General features: G+C 42.9%; 1 protein-coding gene across 1 annotated transcript; it reads left to right on the forward strand.

Annotated features, from left to right (window-relative positions):
* The first annotated feature begins 16,057 nt into the window (after positions 1 to 16,057).
* LOC115816128 (odorant receptor 131-2-like) lies at positions 16,058 to 17,464 on the forward strand. The gene is made up of 2 exons (XM_030779096.1): positions 16,058 to 16,988; positions 17,448 to 17,464. The coding sequence occupies exons 1-2, from the start codon at positions 16,058 to 16,060 to the stop codon at positions 17,462 to 17,464; spliced, it is 948 nt and encodes a 315-aa protein (XP_030634956.1).
* The last annotated feature ends 1,411 nt before the right edge of the window (positions 17,465 to 18,875 follow it).

Raw genomic sequence — 18,875 nt, forward strand, 5'->3', positions numbered from 1 at the left:
TAAATGAAAATATTGTGAGCTGGTACTGACATATGTTCATTAAAGAAAAGAAGATGTTTTTATTGTGGGACAGTTTTAATTGTTCAGGCGCCAGGTGATATCCACCACCACTCAGACAGAGTGGCAAAGTAGTAATAATAGTAAAAATAATAAAATTATTATTATTAATATTATTATTTAAATTCAGTTAATAATTGTATTGGCCTTGAGTGGAAGTTAACCAAACACAGCAAAACAATTAAACTATTTAAGCCCATTCCAGTCCAGATATGACCAACAGAATCATTCTATTTCATTTTCGATACAAAGCAACAATCACGGGTCAGAGTCTCTCAAGGGATAAGTAAGGCGGGTCCTCCGCTCTTAGAAGGTTTGTGGTAATCCTGCAAAAAGGGGAGGAAAAAAACAACAACATCTCTTCAGTTAAACCCCCACCTTAAGTAGCCTGCTTGCAATGAAAACATTTCCAGTACAAAAATTAACATGTTAAAGAAAACGCAGGCTTCGGATTTACCAACTCTTCACTTAAGTTCTGCTAGTGGAGTAAATTAAATTAAATTCTTTTAACAAAGGTACACACACAAGGCAATCTAGGCATCATAGAAAACTAGAAAATAAGTTTAACAATGTAAATAAACAGGAAAAAAACAATTACCCTGATGAAAACCCACCCAAAAGAAATCTTCTCCGATAATCCCACTTTGACCGGACAACTACGATGACAACTACAACAGCAACAAATAAAACCCCCATAAGACCAAGACCATAAAATTAACCACACCACTGCCATGTCACCTTCTGAAAAAATGATGAAAATTCACAACAAAGGTGTGAAGCAGATTCGTGATGACAGAGCTTTACAGAGCATTCTAATTCGAAACTGTGCCACAGACTGCCAAACTGTTGCACTTCTGCACCTCTCTGACCATCATTTCATTCGCTTCACTGTATGCCTCCCGAAACAGCCCTCTGTTTCACCACTTCTGGTCTCGTTCCGCCACAAGCTCTGCAACCTGTCTTCTACCCACTTTTCCTCAGAAGTCACCTTCACTCTACCTCCTCTTAGCATTTTTTTCTCACTAGGGCTAAATGCTGCCACAGAGTCTCTCTGCTCTATACTGAGCTCATGTCTGGTGTAGGGGTTGCCAGGCCTGTAGCCCGTACTACCCATAATTCCCTGCTTGACCTCACGGGTAATCTGAACCTATCTTCTCAGCTTTCACTGTAATGGTACTGGATACAGCAGTGAAACCAGATACCAGATACAGTGATGACACAATTTCACCATAAAACCGCGGACCGGATCCCTCTTTGTTTCTTAAAACGTCAACGAACTGTATCAAGAACCCTTCAAGATCATCGGACGAGCAACGGAGCCCCGAAGATCTTCACGCGACAAGGAAAAGAACTTGTCCCGGGAGCTTGGTGATTGGGATTTTTTGATGAACCTGCAATGTTGTCCCAAATACTTTCCCAATCAAAATCTCCCTGTTGACTTCCTATATCTTTCTTCCATTCTTTAATAATATGACCAGGGGCTTTCAGATGTCCAGACAAATGTGAATAAATGAATGACACTATCCTTCTAGGGGCTCTTTGTACCAGTTCTATAATTGGATGTAGTTTTAAGTCGGGGCCCCATTGGATGTTATGGGATTTAAGGGCTGATCGTAACCTGAAATAATGAAAGACAGAATGATTAGGGACACCGTAACAAGAGACTAGATCTTGGAAGCTTAATAAAGAATCTTCTCCATTTATATTGCTTAGTACATCTATGCCCCTATATGCCTATGGGCCTCGTGTAAATGGTTTGTTCCCTACAGTAAATATGGATTTAACCATAGAGTTTTTATGCCATTTCATTTCCACACCCAAATATTTTTCTACTATTCTGAAGGTTTTTAACAGATAAGGGGGCCGCACCATAAAGAGCATTGTCTAAGAGAAATACCTGAAAACAAATAATCTTGAAGTCTCACTGGAGCTACAAGATCCCTTTCAATTTCTATCCAAGACGTCTGGGCCTCTGAGTCCAACCAGTGTCTTATATGCTGTAACGTAAAGGACTAATGATATAGTTTAAACTTTGGAAGGGCCAAGCCTCCTTGTAATTTGGGTTGTTGTAATGTTGACCATTTTATCCGTGCGTGTCTGCTATTCCAAACGAATGACTTCAGTTAGGAATCCACCTTTTTCCAGTAATCTATTGGAGGGGGCAGTGGTAGCATTGAATATGAAATTAATTCGGGGCAAGACATTCATTTTAATGGCCAAAATTCGAGCAGGCACTGATGATGGGAGAGGCATCCACCTGTTAATGTCATTTTCTATTTTCTTCACAATGCCACCATAATTAATCTTAGCCACAGAAGATAGAGCTGAGGTTATCTGAATACCTAGATAGGTCACTTGGTTAGCAGCAACGATGTCTGATGGAATAGCCAGCTTATGTTTGTCCACATTGAGGAGCATGAGGACTGATTTTCCATAATTAGTTTTAAAGCCAGTCAGCTTGCCAAAAATAGTTAAAATATTTATTATCTCTGGTAAGAAAGACTGAATATCAGACATGTGAATTAATGCATAATCTGCATACAAGAATATATAATGTTTGGAGGACCCTATTATGGTTTTATGGTAGTATTCTAAGCGTTCTACAGAAAGATTGAAAAGAAGGGGGGAAAGTGAACAACCCTGTCTTGACCCTCGGAATATCCCAAATGTGTCAGAGGAGATTCCTCCTGTACAAACTCTAGCTGATGGGTTAGTGTATGAAATCTTAACCATTCCAATAAAATTTGGGCCAAATTTGAATTCTAGGACTCTCAATAAATACCTCCACTCTAATCGCTCGAATGCATTTTGTGCATCCAGGAAAAAAAGGCCGTTGGGAGAATGGGTTTTTTCTGTCTCACCAATAATATGAAGAAGCCGCCTTATATTGTCAGAGGATAAATGTCCTTTCATAAAACCTGTTTGGTCCAAATGGATATGCTTACCTAATACTTTCTCAAGGCATAAAGCTAGCACTTCGCCATACATTTTCAGCTCAGCATTTATTAATGAGATGGGACGATAGTTAGCACATTCCAAGGGGTCTTTGCCTGGTTTTGGTAACTCTTAAAATAGCTCTTATTCCTTTGAAGGCGCTCCTCGGGCCGTACCTGCGCTGTAGTCAGAGTAAAATTCCAAATGTGTGCCATCCAGAAGGGCTGGTTTTGCTTTACTTGCGCGCTGTAAGATTACCTGATGGTCAGAAAATGGTCAGATGGGCTCTATCGATCTCCAATGGCAGGGTGGCTGTCTTCTCTAACTCATTGATCCATTTCGGTAGCATGACTTTCAGGAACCCAGTGGCATCATCCCCTTCAAATCCCAGAGGAAGACTAGCAATTCTGAAGTTGTTTCGTCTCCATCTCTACTCTAATTAACGGTTTAGCTCCGCCTACCGGAGATATGAGAACTAGATAAATTAACAGAAGAACTTGCCAGAGATCTAGTTGAAGAGAAGACGTTCGACACGAACGGAAAGAAATAAAGAAATCCAAGAGACCCAATACGCTAAAAGTAAATTTTTTAGTGTTTATACTTACCGTGGTCATCCAGGTTAAACTCCTAGAAGAGAAGAAAAAGAAATAATGGATTACAAGTTTTGTTGAACATAATTGAATCAGCGTAAATTAGTTTTGTGATTTACACAAAGGGATTTGGTGAGTTAAACTCTTTAATTTTCAGAATGTGCATTTTATTTGTGAAAAAGTGTTGTGTAGCGTCGAAATTTGCAAATGCATGGAAATGTTGTGTGACTATATAAGTTGCTAGTCAGCTAGTATGCCGCGAGCAAGCCGGTTAAGTTAACGTAGCTGAGTTACACGTGTTTGGAAAAAGACGGTGTGATATTTAGTTATTTTGATGCCAAAAGATATGATGTTGATTAGAACTCATGGACTGTAATCCTGTTATATACAGGTCAGGTTTTTTTGTATGTATTATTCGAACTGACTTTCTACGGAGGAACCACCATAGCACCGAGGTGACAACGAAGTAAGATGGCGAGCCTACCCAAGAGAAAGGACGAACGCGAGAGCGGACTGCTTCGCAACACGGAGGATTTAACACGGTCGGATGTGTAATTTTCTTCTTATTTGAAGGACTTGACTCTGAAAAAAAAACTGAAAGATTGAACGTTGTGCACAAACTTTTAAAATCAGGTGATTGACTTGCAGTTTTGTTATGAATGGGATGTGTTGACGAAATTGTAAGTTTTAACTGTGTCTTTTGGTTCTAAAATTACGTTGTACTTACCGGGAGGCAAAACTGCAGTGAACTAAAATACCTAAAAGTAGAAGGAAGAAACATAAGTATTAAACAATATAATTAGACAAAATATTCCAAAATAACATTTTGAAATAACATTCCGGTACTTTTCTAATTAAATAGGGATCGATAAAAGGTTAGAGATAACCTAACTGAAGTTTTAATTAGTGAATAAAATTAGAACTGATAGGTCAAACAAACTTGGTGAACTTAGTGAGCCGCATCTAACCAAAGTAGTCTGATTTTCATTTTCTTTAATATCCAAAGAGGTGATGTCTTTTGTTGTTTCAGACTCGGGTTTGTTAAGACTTCAATTTACCTTGTTTTTCTATAAATAAATAATCTTAGAGGTGTGCGCTTCTCTGTTTACTGCCTCTCTTGATACCTAGAGTCTTTTCCATGGCCCAGTTTGTACCTATGGTCGCATAGGGATTACAAGTTCTTAATGGAATATCTTTAGAGGAGAGCCAAACTTTCTGACCTGGTTGATATTCTGGAGCGGGGATCCGGTGCTGATCTGTGATGCGGCGATTTCTCTCGGTGGAGTGGAGCGGAGTGGAGCCGAGCGGGCGTTCCTCCAGATCTTACGGAACCTCCGTAGATGGGCTTGGACAGACGGTACCATGAGGTCAGCTTCTTGCGCTGGAAACAAAGGAGGTTGGTAGCCTAAAGCTCACTCAAAAGAGGAAATCCTGGTAACAGCACTAGTCAAGGAATTATGGGCATATTCTACCTAGGGAAGCTGGGAGCTCCAGGAAGATGGATTCAGAGCAGCGATGCAACGAAGAGCCGCTTCCAGTTCCTGGTTGGCCCATTCTGACTGACCGTTAGTTTGTGGGTGAAAACCAGAGGATAGACTCACCGAAGCTCCCAGAGCCTGACAGGAGGACTTCCACACCTGAGAAACGAATTGAGGTACACGGTCGGAGACAATGTCCAAGGGGATGCCGTGCAGATGGAAGACGTTCTGTGTGAGAAGTTCAGCAGTCTCGAAGACTGTAGGAAGCTTGGGGAGAGCGACAAAGTGCACAGTCTTGGAAAATCGGTCTACAATGGTAAGTATCACTGTGTTACAGAAGGAGGTAATCCTGTAACGAAGTCAAGGCCTATGTGCAACCGGGGATGTCCAGGAACTGGCAGTGGATGGAGCAACCCTGCAGGTGGACAGTGGGAGGCTTTCCCGCGGGCACATACTGTGCAGGCAGAGACATATGCCCGAGTGTCAACATTCATGGTGGGCCAGGCAGGCAAAACGGGAGGTGTGGATCCACTGGAGAACCTGAGAGCGAATAGAATTTGGCACAAAGAGACGACCAGGAGGGCCATTACCTGGGTCTGGCTGATGACGTTGGGCTTCCTTGACCACTGATTCGATCTCCCAACTCACAGCAGCCACGACACATAGTTTCATTCTGCGGGGGATAGACGGCGAGAGAAAAAGGCACATGGATGGAGCTTTTGATCTGAGTCACAATGTTGGGATAGAACTGCTCCCACACCTGTGTCTGAGGCATCTACTTCAAAAATAAACTGGCGAGAAGGGTCGGGCTGAATTAAGATGGGGGCTGAGGTGAAACGTTTCTTTAAATCCAAGAAAGCATGGTGTGCTTCGGGAGGCCAGGGGAACGGCAAGGACGGAGAGGTAAGTCAAGTAAGGGGTGCTGTGATGTGACTATAGTTCCTAATTAAGCGGCGGTAAAAGTTGGCAAATCCGAGAAATCATTGCAGCTGCTTGAGGGATGTTGGTGTCGGCCATTCAGCTACTGCCTGGATTTTTTTTGGGTCCGTCCTCACTTGCCCACTAGCAATGATGTATCCTAAAAAACTAACTGAATTTACATGAAAATCGCATTTCTCTGCCTTGACGAATAATTTATTTTCCAAAAGCCTTCGTAATTCTTGACGGACATGGTCTACATGTTCAGTGTAATTACGGGAGAAAATAAGAATGTCGTTTAGATAAACAAAAATGAAATCGTTGAGGAAATCTCTTAAAACATCTTTTACCAGTGCTTGAAAGATGGCGGGAGCGTTGGTTAATCCGAAAGGCATGACTAAGTATTCGAAGTGACCGAGGGGGGTGTTGAAGGCTGTTTCCATTCATCTCCTGCTAGTCGTCTGACTCGATGATATGCATTTCTTAAGTCCAATTTGGAAAAGACGGTGGCTCCGTGAAGGAGGTCAAACGCTGAATTAATCAGAGGGAGCAGGTACTTGTTTGACAGTTATGTTGTTTAAGCCACGATAATCTATACACGGACGATAGACCAATGACTTTACCGGTAGCCCAATCTAGATGGGGGTTGTGTTGAGATAACCAAAAATGACCCAGAATCAGAGGTGCATTAGGGGAGGAAATCAGATAAAACTGAATCGACTCACAGTGGTTGCCAGAAAAGACCAGAAGTAGCGGCTCTGTACGATGAGTCACTCAGGCTAGAAGTCGTCCATCTAATGCATTGGCGTTCACAGGGTGAGCGAGCGGCTCCAGCGAAATTCCGGCTTGAGAGGCTAGGGCAGCATCCAAGAAATTCTCATCAGCTCCAGAGTCTACCAACGCGAGCAGGGGTAAGGATTGTTGTTTCCAGCACAGTGTTGCAGGTAACTGCATTCTGGGTCGTGAAATACGGGAGGCCGTTCGGCTCACCAGCACCCCCACTGTAGCTGGTGAGCCTATTATTTTGGGTGAAGAGAGCAGGTGGCAAGAAAGTGACGGGTCTGTCCGCAATACAGGCACTCGCCCACTCTCATCCTGTGGATACGTTCAGCAGAGGACAGGCGAGCTCGACCCAGTTGCATTGGTTCCTCTCCTGTGGCCAGAGGGGCAGCAGGAAGTGCTGGTAGAGGCAAAGAGGGTGATTCTGGGCTGGTCCGCACCTGAGGTAAGGAAGACACAAAGGCAGGTGATGGTCTATCGGTTCTTTCCCGACGGCGCTCACGATGTTGGTTATCCAGACGTGTGGCCAGTGAAACCAGGGAATCCAGACTAGTTGCCTTGTCTTGAGCAGCCAACTCATCCTTCATCTGTTTGTTCAATCCATACAGGAACACTCCTTTAAGGGATTCATTATTCCATCCAGAACCTGCTGCGAGGGTTCGGAATTCAATGGAATATTCTACCACATTACGAGAGCCCTGACAGAGAGTGAGAAGGCGTTTCACCTCGTCTTTGCCTCGCACAGGGTGATCGAACACTTTTTCATCTCTGTTACAAAACTAGAATATGATGAACTGATGTTCGGCTGGTTCTCCCAAATAGCTGTTGCCCAATCTAATGCCGTATCTTTAGGCAGACCCATAATATAAGTGATTCTCTGTCTATCGGTAGTGAAACTGGAAGGTTGTTGCTCGAACGCTAGAGAACACTGAAGGAGAAAAGCTCTACATTTTCCTAGATCACCAGAGTAATGTGCAGACTCAGGGAAGTGAGGTTCACGGGTCGGGAGAGCTGGCGGAGCGGAGGGAGCCACAGGAGCAGGTTGAGGCTCCAAAGCAGTCTGGGCGAGACAAGTAGAGATAAAGTCCACCTGATGGCCAATCTGCGCCACTTGAGTTGATAATGTCTGGAGTCTTTCCATTAATTCCTGGAGGGTTTGATCATGTTGACCCACTAAGGCCCCTTGGCTGGCGAAGGCTTGTTCGTTCTGTTACAAACGAAGGAGCGAACCCAAATGCAGACACAGACTCGAAAAGAAGGTTAAACAGATATTTATTGTAGTATGAGCTATGGGCAGTGGGTTGATGAGCAGGCAGGCAGAAACACTCGGCAAAGGAGGCTGATGGAGGTGAGGCTGGTGAGTAGGAGACGATCGGAGGGCAACAGGCAAACAAAGAGCAGAGAGTGTGGTTAGAGGTGACGATTGTAGTCAAAAAGCAGGCAGGTACGCACGCAGGCAGGCAGCAGTGGCGTGAATGATCCGATGCTGACTTAGACAATGAACTGGCGGAGAGCAGACGAAAAGCTGGTGTCTAAATGCAGCAGCGTCGATGAGTTGCAGGTGTGATGAACTGATGAGACAGGGCACCACGCCCACACACAACACACAGAGAGACAACAGGGGGAACACAGGAGACACAAGGAAAGGACCACACTAGAAACACAAGGGAAAAAATAACTAGAAATGTGACGGGTCATGACAATTGTACCTACATCTTTTGGTGCCCCATGTTAGGATTGCTATTGTACCTACTCTGGACAGCCTGTGTCCTCTATCCACAAAACCTGCTTGCTCTACCCAGCCTCACCCTTGGCCGACTGTTACTATTTGAAAGCTGCATACTGATCTCAGAAGCACTGAGAGAAAAAGGTGTGAATCCAGCGACCCCGCTGATCTCATGGCTTATTGATCGCTCCTATCTTCCTTGTAATCCAGCATCAGTGCTGCCAAAAGTGCTTTTTACAACGATAAGATAAGCAGTACCTCAGATACTCAGAAATAGTTTTCCACCTTTAATACATTACTCAGTTGGCCACCACCTCCTCCAGACTCTAACCTCTCAGCGGACACCTTTGGCTTTTTCTTTACTGAAAAAGTGGCAGCCATCAGTAGCCACTGAAAGCAAGGTATCTAAGCATGTAGCGGTCCCATTCCCACCAACCTCCTCCAAGCTGTGTCATCCACCATTGTGCCAGGAGTCACACTTGTGATAAATACTTCACTGGCTTCCGGAACGTTTCCAAACACATTCAAACTGGCTCAGATAACACCTCTGCTCAAAAATCCTTCACTCAACCCTGCTCAAGTTGAGAACAACTGAGCAGTCTCATTATTTCCATTCCTGTCTGAGGTTATCGAAAGGGCTACTTTCAAACAGGTTTCAGAATTCCTCACTCAGAATGATCGCCTTGATACAAATCAATCAGGCTTTAAGAGTGGCCACTGTGACAGAAGTCCTAAAGGCAGCCAGAGCCACTCAGTGACTCCTCAGTGCTTATTTTACTGGACCTATCAGTAGCCTTTGACACAGTCAACCTCCGCATCCTGTTATCCGTTCTCTCCGATATAGGTATCTCGGGAAAAGCGCATTTGTCACAGCCTGCACCTCATTTTGGACTCTTGTTTTGATATATCTTTGTGCTCCTGTTCTGTGTCTGTCTCCGCCCCTCACCTGATCCTTTTTGTCCCATTTATTAACCTCGTTAATTTGAACCAATCCTGTTTTGCCCTGTTTAGTTCTCCTTCTGTATTTAAGCCCTTGTGTTTGCCTTGTCCTTTGTCTATCGTTGTTAGTGTTTATATGCACTCTGTCAGGAGTGCAGTGGTGCAGGACCCCAGTGCAAGACACGATGATGGTGGTGACAAAAAGGAGGACTTTACTTACAGAAATGAAGATGAATAAACAGGTGCAAACAGGAACAAAGGCTAGTAACAAAAAGGTGCAGCCTAACAGAGTGCATATAAACACTAACAACGATAGACAAAGGACAAGGCAAACACAAGGGCTTGATCTCTGTGAAGCTGCTTTGAGACAATTTCTGATTGTAAAAATGCCTTTTTGCTCCTTGGGAATGGACCCATAAGGTCAATTCCCAGCATCTCCCCTGGTGCTGTGACTACGGTGCTTTGCAGCAGACCTGATGGCTTGGTGTTGTCTGCCTTGTACTGCCCAAGGGATGACTGCTCAAGGGATTGTCATGAAAGTATCGAAGGAACTCAGGGACCAGAGACTGGGGAACAACCAACTGGCACTTTTCTCCTTGGTCTCGTAATGGGACTCTTTGGTACAGCACCCCCTGGTGGATGACGAAGCCAATGCGGTTGGGAGGAGCAGATGAATGCAAACTGTCCTTTCTTTGGTCGTACACATGTTAGTCCTTATCATGTTCCTGGGCAATTTCTGGTAGGCAGCTCGGAGTGGACTTTAGTGGAGATGGCCAGACATGGTTACGGATGAATGGAGAGGGGTTCAAAAGCTCTGGACAGTGCGTCAGGAGTAGAGTTGAGGCATCCTTTCCGGTAGTGGACTTTGAAATTGAATTGCTGCAGTTGAAGTGTCCACCTTGTTAGACGAGAGGTGGTCTTTGGGCAGTTAAAAGCCCAGGACAGTGCAGCGTGGTCAGTGAAGACATTGAACTCCACCCCCTCCAGATAGTGTCTCCACTTCTCCACAGCCCAGACCACTGCCAGGCACTCTTTTTTCAGAGGTGGAATAATTCCTCTCTGGGCCTCGGAGTCCCCTGGAGGCGTAAGCTATCACCCACTCACCCTCTGGTGTCTTTTGGGGGGAGGATTGCTCTGAGACCCACTTCACTGGCATCAGTGAGTACCTGGAAGGGCAGGGATGGATTGGGCTGTGCGAGCACTGGAGGGTTCATCAAAGCCTGCTTCAAGGCGTCTATGCTGGCTTGACACTCACTGGTCCAGTTCCACTCCACTCCCTTCCTCTTGAGATGGTTTAGAGGGGCCGCCAGATCAGCAAAGTGAGGAATGAATTTGTGGTACCAGCCCGCGAGTCCCAGGAAACGCTGTAAGGCCTTCACATCCTGAGGAACAGGGAAGTCCAACACAGCCTGTGTCTTGGATGGATCAACCTCCAAGCCTCTGTTGGAGACAATGTGGCCCAGAAATTTCAACTCCCTCTTAAAAACGTGGCATTTTTTCATGTTGAGGCTGAGGTTGGCTGCCTGTAGCCTCTGAAAGACAGATGCCAGGTCACGAAAATGCTGTTCTTGGGAGTGAGAATACACAATAATGTCATCTATGTAGACAAAATATATTTTTCCCCTCAACTCTCCCAAGACCTTCTCCATTAACCGTTGGAATGTTGCAGCTGCATTCCGTAGTCCAAATGGCATGCATTTAAACTGGAAGAGGCCAAGAGATGTTATAAAGGCTGTTATTGGCTTGCTCTCTTCTGCCATAGCCACCTGGCAGTAGCTAGACTGCAAATCCAATGAACTGAACCGGGAGGCGCCTTCCAGTGATTCAAGGATGTCATGTATGATTGGCAATGGATAGGCGTCTGGTAAGGTCTTCGCATTTACTCGCTTATAGTCGACACAGAATCTGTAGGATCCATCGGGTTTGTTAACAAGGACCACAGGAGAGGACCAGGCTGACTGAGAAGGTTCAATGATGTTATCTTGAAGCATTTTCTCAACCTGCTCTTCTATGACTCTGTTCTTCAGAGGAGACGCGATATGCCTTGGATCTCACAGGCATATCATCCCGCGAGAAGATGGTGTGCCATGACAAATCTCTGTCTCTCCGCGGGTAGGAAGGCTTCCTCTGCAAGTGCCATCTGCTTCCACAAGCTCTCCATCAGGGTGAACGTACTGCCTGTGTCTATAGGAGATTAGGTTCTTTATTTCTGTAGCCCTGATATTGCACTACAGTGACCTCCGCTGTTACCTTCTGAGATGGTTTCTTGCCTGGTTTACCTGTGCTTGCCTGTATCTTCTGCCAGTGCTCCTTAGGTCCAGAGCAATCCCTCTCGACCATGGAACCCACCCTCACCAGCTGTGTCACGGTTGTCACCGTTCCACGCAGGCATCCAGCTACCTTTGGGTTGATGTTGTTCAAAATACGCCTCACTATCTCCTCCTCTGGCATGTCTCGCTTCCATTTGAGACACAGCGTCCGATAATCATAAGCAAAGTCTCTAAGACTCTGCTCAGGTTTCTGCACCATGGCCTTCAGTTTCCCTTCCACTTCACTCATATAGTCAGTGGGGAGGAAAGCAGACATAAAAGCATTTTTGAATGAGACCCAATCATGAACATGGCTTTTTTCAGCCTTCCACCAAATGAGTGCTGGCCCCTTTAAAACTGTGGACAGTGCACCTAAAAGCTCATGGTTGGAAAGTGGTCTTAGATCGAGGAAGTTTTCACACTGCTCTATAAAAGTTAAGAACATCAGAAGTTTCACTAGTGGAGCCAAAGGTTGGAAATTCCAGACGGACAGGAGGCTTGGAGTAGTATGGAGATGCACCAGGCAGACTAAATGGTGTTGTGGGAGCTATGGGAGCTATGGGACTGACATCAGTGGAGACCGCTATGGTTCGTTGTGGTATGGGAGTGCTTGTTGGTCTTAGTCTGTTAAGCTGTTTCTTCCATTGCTCCTCTCTGCGTAGGAGACAGTTAACTATGCCCCTCTCCAGCTTTCCTATGTTTGCCATTAGCAAATCTTCTAGTTTGGAAGCTAGAATTGACATAGTCCCTTAAGTTTGTCTCTCTATTAAAGGCACTGAAAACAGAATCTCTAAAATCAGTTTCAAGTTTGCTAACCTGATCTTTTAGAGAAATTACATTGTTTTTTAACTCCTCATACTCATTTTGTGCACCATTCTCCCCTTCTCCTCTGTTATTTTCAGGAATTGGTTGACCACCCACATCCTTGTCACCATCATCATCATGTTCAACATGTACATCAACACTGCCACCATCATCATTATTTTCACCATCAGCATTATCATTATTTTTGTCATCAACATTATCATCGTCTTCTAGGTATAAAGAACTCAACAAAGATGTTATTTCTTCAGCTGGATTTCTCCTTGTTACAAAAGGCTTAGCAGTGAAATCAGGATCACCAAAAGCAGGCCAGGAGCTTTGTTCAGCCATAGAAGTGGTTGCCTCAGCAAGGTCTATCAGTTTATCTGTTGCCATTTTACACAATCCAGTACAATTAATTTCACAGAAACAAAATCAGTGTAAATCAATCCCCGTACGGGCCACCATATGTAACAATCAGCTATCAAAACAGCGATTTATTACCAACAAATGCACAGGTTAAAATTGATTCTCTTTAAGATATGATTGACGTTTCTTTTTAATTGCGGCAAATTCGGATTGGTAAATAAAACAAATATGCAACACAGAAGATGCCTTTTTTAAATATATTGTCATTAACCCACCATCAAACACAAACATACACCCAACGCTTATCATTCACACACAAACCAAATACAGTTCTTAAAGTTCCAGTAGTAAAACGCTAGCTGCGCTTTATGCATCCGTGCTCCTCTCGCAACCAATGTAGAAAGTCATTCCGAAAGAGCGTGTAATCCAACGAAATACGAAAAAGGCAACCAAAAATTACACCAAAAAAAAAGAGTCCCAAAAAACCAACAAACAGCAAAAAAGATAATCCACAAGGAAACCAGCAAAAAGAGGATGAAAAAGAACAATCTCACCGGTTTGGCAGACTAGGGATCCGAAGACAATACCCCGCACTCAGCCCTGAATCTTCGGTGAGTGTAAGTTTAAGAAAACTTTCACAAAATTTTTTCACTTTCCCTTTATTTCAAGTGCACTTTTTCGATCTCGGCATTCAGGTCCCTCGCAGACTCCCTGACTTTCTTTTCACCTCTCTCCTCCCTCCTGGCACACCCGTGTTTCCTTTTAAAAGGATTTGAAAAGTTCCCGGGTTGGCGCATCAGCTGACAGGTGGGTCAGCTGACAGGTTTGACAGCCAGCTGATTCACCCAAACAAAGCAAAATGAAAACGGAACGAAAGACCGGAATAAATTAAAACAACCATAATACATGTAGAGGATGGAATGTTATATTACATGGATTCCCTTCATAGTGGTCAACCCTTATACTGTTAACTTTGAATTAAAAAGGAATCCTAAAACCCATATGTGGTGGTGCTACAACATCACAAGCAATGTCATCCCTTGCTGGGCAACAGGGAAAATATCACCTTGCGTGCCATATCCAACCCTGGACTGAGCCCACCTCAATGTCTCCACATGCCTCTTCCATTGCTTGCAGAAGAGGCAAGCAAGCATGTGGTTGGTGGTCATACACTTTCCAATGCCAAGCTAAAAACAATTCCTCAGTAGGACTGAGAAATGGGAAGTAAGAGGGCAAGTATACAACTGTGAAGTTATTGTGGTTGGTGAACCAGTCTCGGACAAGACCAGCCTGGTGGAAACTAACATTACCCCAGATCACAACAAACCTGGGCTGCTCTGGTCTGTCCAGAAGTATGTAGTGCATCCAGAAATGTGATTATGTGTGCCTTGCAGGAGCCCCCACAGACACCCCACCCCCACCAAAAGCTTACCTGAGGTCTGTTTGTAGTGCTAAGGCTCAGACTGATTGGTGTTCAATTACTGTACAAGTGTTTTCATATGTGTATTTGGGTGTTGCCAATTTCAGGTATGCATTTCTAATTGAAACGTTTTCCCAATGATTACAAGAGGCTTCAATTCATGAACAATGTGTCTAATGTAAGAAACAGTGTGTACTGTTTTGCAAACAGTGTGTTGCAGAATTGCAAACAAAGTGCAAAGCAGAAAATGTGTTTGTAGTTTTGGTGCCTTTGTTTAAGGCATGGTTACAAAAGTTAAAGTTTTGGTGCTTTTGTCTAGGCATTCACTTCCAGTGTGTAAGCAATCGGCAAAAACTGTAAGTGATGCAGTCAAGCTGGACCCTGTAATAGCTGAATCCTTTTGGGACACCAGGGTACAGGCAAGCCTTATCCATGATAACTGAAGAAAACAGCACCTACTTCACTGCACAGTCAGACTGCTTGAGCTTTTGGGGTCAGGGACATCAGTTGAGTAGGCCGCAGATCAGACTGAAATCCCCTTTCAAGTTTCAAGTTTATTTAGAGCCCAGTATCACTGTTTGCAGTCTCAAAAGGCTTTACAGGCCACAACAGTCAAAATCAAAACAGGACGGCACCCCCTGACTTAATCCTTTGACGGCTGTATGAAGGTAGAAGTTAGTCTAGACAGCAACCCACACTCACAAGATGTATTGTTAGCCCCTTAAGCTTATTATGAACGTGGCTGAATATCCAGTAATTGGCTTCAATGTTTTTTCCTCAGGTTTTGCAGTAAAGATTGTAAGACTAAGTCAGTTCTTTTGTTAATTCTGTTTGTGGATTGTTTATAATTTTGTAGTTGGATTTTGTTTTTAGGATACAGCAAAATTTTGTTTTATACTGGATGGCCTATCACTTTTAAAAAAAAAAAGTCAATAGAAAACAAATAGCAGTGTATAATGATGAACTAGACATCCTGAAACACAGGGACACAGGGAAAGTCCACCTTTGTTTGGTGCCCTGTTCTCCTAATACATTACAGTTCTCCTAATGTTATGTGCTATAAACACTTGGGGGGAAAAAAAAAGTCGTTCTCAGCGAAAACTAATCAACATGCAATATTTTATTATGTAAACGAAAACACTGGATGGACCGTTTAGGGCTCAGTCCCTTTTATTCTTTGTCCGAAACTGTCTTCTTCTTCCCTCCCCTTGTCTCTCTCTGTCTCTTCCACAGACACTTTATAAATCTGATGGTCTGTGTCTGTAACCAGATGGCTCGATTGGACAGATCAAAGCCTTCCTCCTCCGCGACATCATGTGAAAACATTTGAAAGACGACCGAGTGTCTTTCTAAATATCAGACTTTTCTATCCAACATAAGGTAGGTATAAAACTGGGCTATAGTTTACAGGTTCCTCCAAATAACTTTTCAAGGAACAACATTACAATGAAACATATTAGTACAGAAAAAAAAGCAAAAACCATGTTAAATCATTATATTATAATTCACTGTGCAACAAAATTAAAGTGTATTTAAATTTTTTTAAACATGTATGGTAAAAACAGAATTACTTAAATTTAAGATGAGACTTTAGTTCACAAGTTTCTGTGATTTTCAGAAATGTTTACCTTTTACCTTTTTACCATTTACCTTTGCATTTTCTTCCACTTGTCCTTATATTTTTTTATTTTTTTCCCACAGTTGCTATCTTTGAATTCACACAGCGCAAGAAGGCAATGAACTCCACAATTAATGAACAAGCCTTTGTCAGATTTGAAGAAATGCTTACGAAAAATGTGATCACTATATTTCTTGGAGTCACTATTAACAGCATAAATGGGATGTTTGTGTTCACCTTTGTTATGAATTCCATATTCTACAGTGATCCAAGATATATTTTATATATTCATTTAGTGATTAATGATATGATTATGACAAGTGTGACAGTATTTCTCTATATGCTGTCATGCTTCTGGCCATTTATAAATGTATCATTTTGTTGCATACTCCTAATAATTGCTTCAGCAACTCATAAGAACACTCCATTAACCTTGGCTGGGATGGCCATTGAACGTTACATTGCAGTTTGTAGACCATTACATCACCCTCAGATCTGCACTGTGCGCAGGACTCGCATCCTCATTGGCTTGATCTGGGGTGTGGGACTTATTCCAGGAGTGACAGACCTCATAATTGTGACTGCAACTCAACCCTTGTCCTTTTTTTCCACTGTTGCTCTTTGTAGAGCTAGTTATATATATAACACAATATATCATATAGAAAAGAACAAAGCTGTACAAGGTATTTACATGTTGTTCGTGTGGATGGTACTTGTTTTCACCTATTGTAAAGTATTGGTTGCAGCCAGAAAAGTTTCAACCAATGCCATCTCAGCCAGAAAGGCTCAAAGCACCATACTTTTACATGGAGCTCAGTTAATGCTCTGTATGCTGTCTTACATCACTCCTATTTTAGATTTAATTCTGGTTCCATTATTCCCTATGCATCAATATCATATCTTCTTCTTCAATTATCTACTCACAAACATTATACCAAGACTCCTGACTCCTCTCATCTATGGGGTTCGCGACCAGAAATTTGCTGCACAAATCAAGGCCCATTTCTCAAGCAGATTCATGATTGTTACAGTTGAACCGGCAAAATCAGGTAAACAAATCAGCCCAAAGCAAAGTGAGCCCAAAGCAAAATCTGCATTCTCAGGAACACGTTCCAAAAAAGAAAGAAAATAGAAATTTAAAGAGAGCATGATAATGGAACTGTTTGTCTCCAATTTTCTACAAATATGCATGTAGGTCTGTTGTACCGAGGCCTACACTAATATCTTGGTGTCTGAAGACAGCCCCTTTTTGGGACCATACAGTTTCCACTCTGATTTTTTTTTTTTTCCACAGGGTAAAAATTGCAAAACCCTCAAACAAAGGACACTGTATAACATTGTCATGGCCCTATAGGCTTTGCCCCCTTTTCCCCCGTCTGTGGCTTCGTTTTTCTTGTGAGTTCCCCTGCAGGTACACTGGTGGTGTGGCAGGAAGCAATCAGCCCAATTAGAGATTTAAAAGCCTGCCAATCTCTCTCCTTTTTTGTTTGCCTGTGTTCGGTTGGCAGTCCTGGACGTGTGTTAATTTTGGAGAGGGCTCATCGAGCCGACGCCGCATTTTTTTTTTTTTCCCTTGCTTTTTTTTTTAACTTTTGGGAAGCGTTGGTGTCTCGAATTTGTTTTCTGTTGCGTTGGTTAAATAAAATAATATTTGGTCAAACACTACTCCGCATTCTCCCCCTTTACTTATTGCACTCACCCTGTAGGCGTAACAAACATCTAAGTGAAAAGCTGGTACTGACATATGTGACAGATATATGCAGATATTTATATAAACTGATATTTTGGTCTCCTAGTAGCCCTTCTTTTTTCTCAGTCAAAAGCAAAGCTCAATATATGCAATGCTTTCCAGACTGGCATCAATAAGTCCCCTAAAGTATGTGGAATGTGCGGCTGTCAGCGCCTGCCTGTACTTTGTCTTGTTATCCTTCCATGCTATTTGAAATATCTCAAGTTTTCTTCCATCTACGCTCCATATCCCGAGTAGCTCTTTTAAGTGTGCAGGTGTGGTCGTGAAACCAAGGTGCAACCCTTTTCTCTCTAATTCTTTTCTTACATAGAATTTGTGATGGCATCCAGTGAGGTAAAGTAATATCTAAGAACTCGTTCAGCTTGTCCAATTCAGTGGGACCTGGTAGTACACTAAGTCACGGGGATAAGTCTGGGAGTTTGTTAATGAAGCTGTCTTTGGTGGTTGACATTATTATCTGACTACTTCAATATAAAACATGTCTTTTATTCAATTTCATTAGGTCTCCTTTGATGGTCTCTCAAAAGATTCAACCAGACAATTTCACCCTCCCTCCTTCTCTCTCTCTCTCTCTCTCTCTCTCTCTCTCTCTCTCTCTCTCTCTATCTATCTATCTCTATTTCACACATACACAAGGGTAAGTAAGCACACGCATACCATTTGTACAGAGGCTGTGAGTCTCCATGCCTGTCTCTTGAACGAATTAGCATAAATCAGCAGAGTATATAAGCGAGGTAGCCCTTATAAGACAGCACATTTTAAAGACAGAAAAACAAGACCAGCACTCAGGAACACGTGAATGTAATGTCAAGGGATCAAAAGTCTGACCATCTCTACGATGTGATATTTAGAAATTTACGTAGAGCATTATTCAGAGGAGGACTTAGTACCAAGGACCCTTCTGTCCAATGAGTGGAAAATACTCAAATTTCACCTTGCTCAACATCTTAATCACAAATCACAAATGACTGATGGGTGATTTTTTATGGTTAATGACTGCTTTTTTTAGGGTCTAAGCTTTTTTCTTCTGCTGTAGTAGAGTGACTAGATGCTTGCATGTGTGTATACTGTATGATTTCTATAAATGTTTATTTGTATTATTTATTGGCAGACATTATCACTAAGCAGAAATTGCAAATACATAAAACTGAAAACAATGAATTACACAGCAGGTCAAAACAGTTTC

This window comes from Chanos chanos, chromosome 7 (assembly GCF_902362185.1).
Source record: "Chanos chanos chromosome 7, fChaCha1.1, whole genome shotgun sequence".
Classification (NCBI taxonomy): Eukaryota; Metazoa; Chordata; class Actinopteri; order Gonorynchiformes; family Chanidae; genus Chanos; species Chanos chanos.

Coding starts and splice junctions, on each gene's coding strand:
- LOC115816128 (XM_030779096.1), top strand. CDS start 16,058: ATGAACTCCACAATTAATGAACAAGCCTTTGTCAGATTTGAAGAAATG.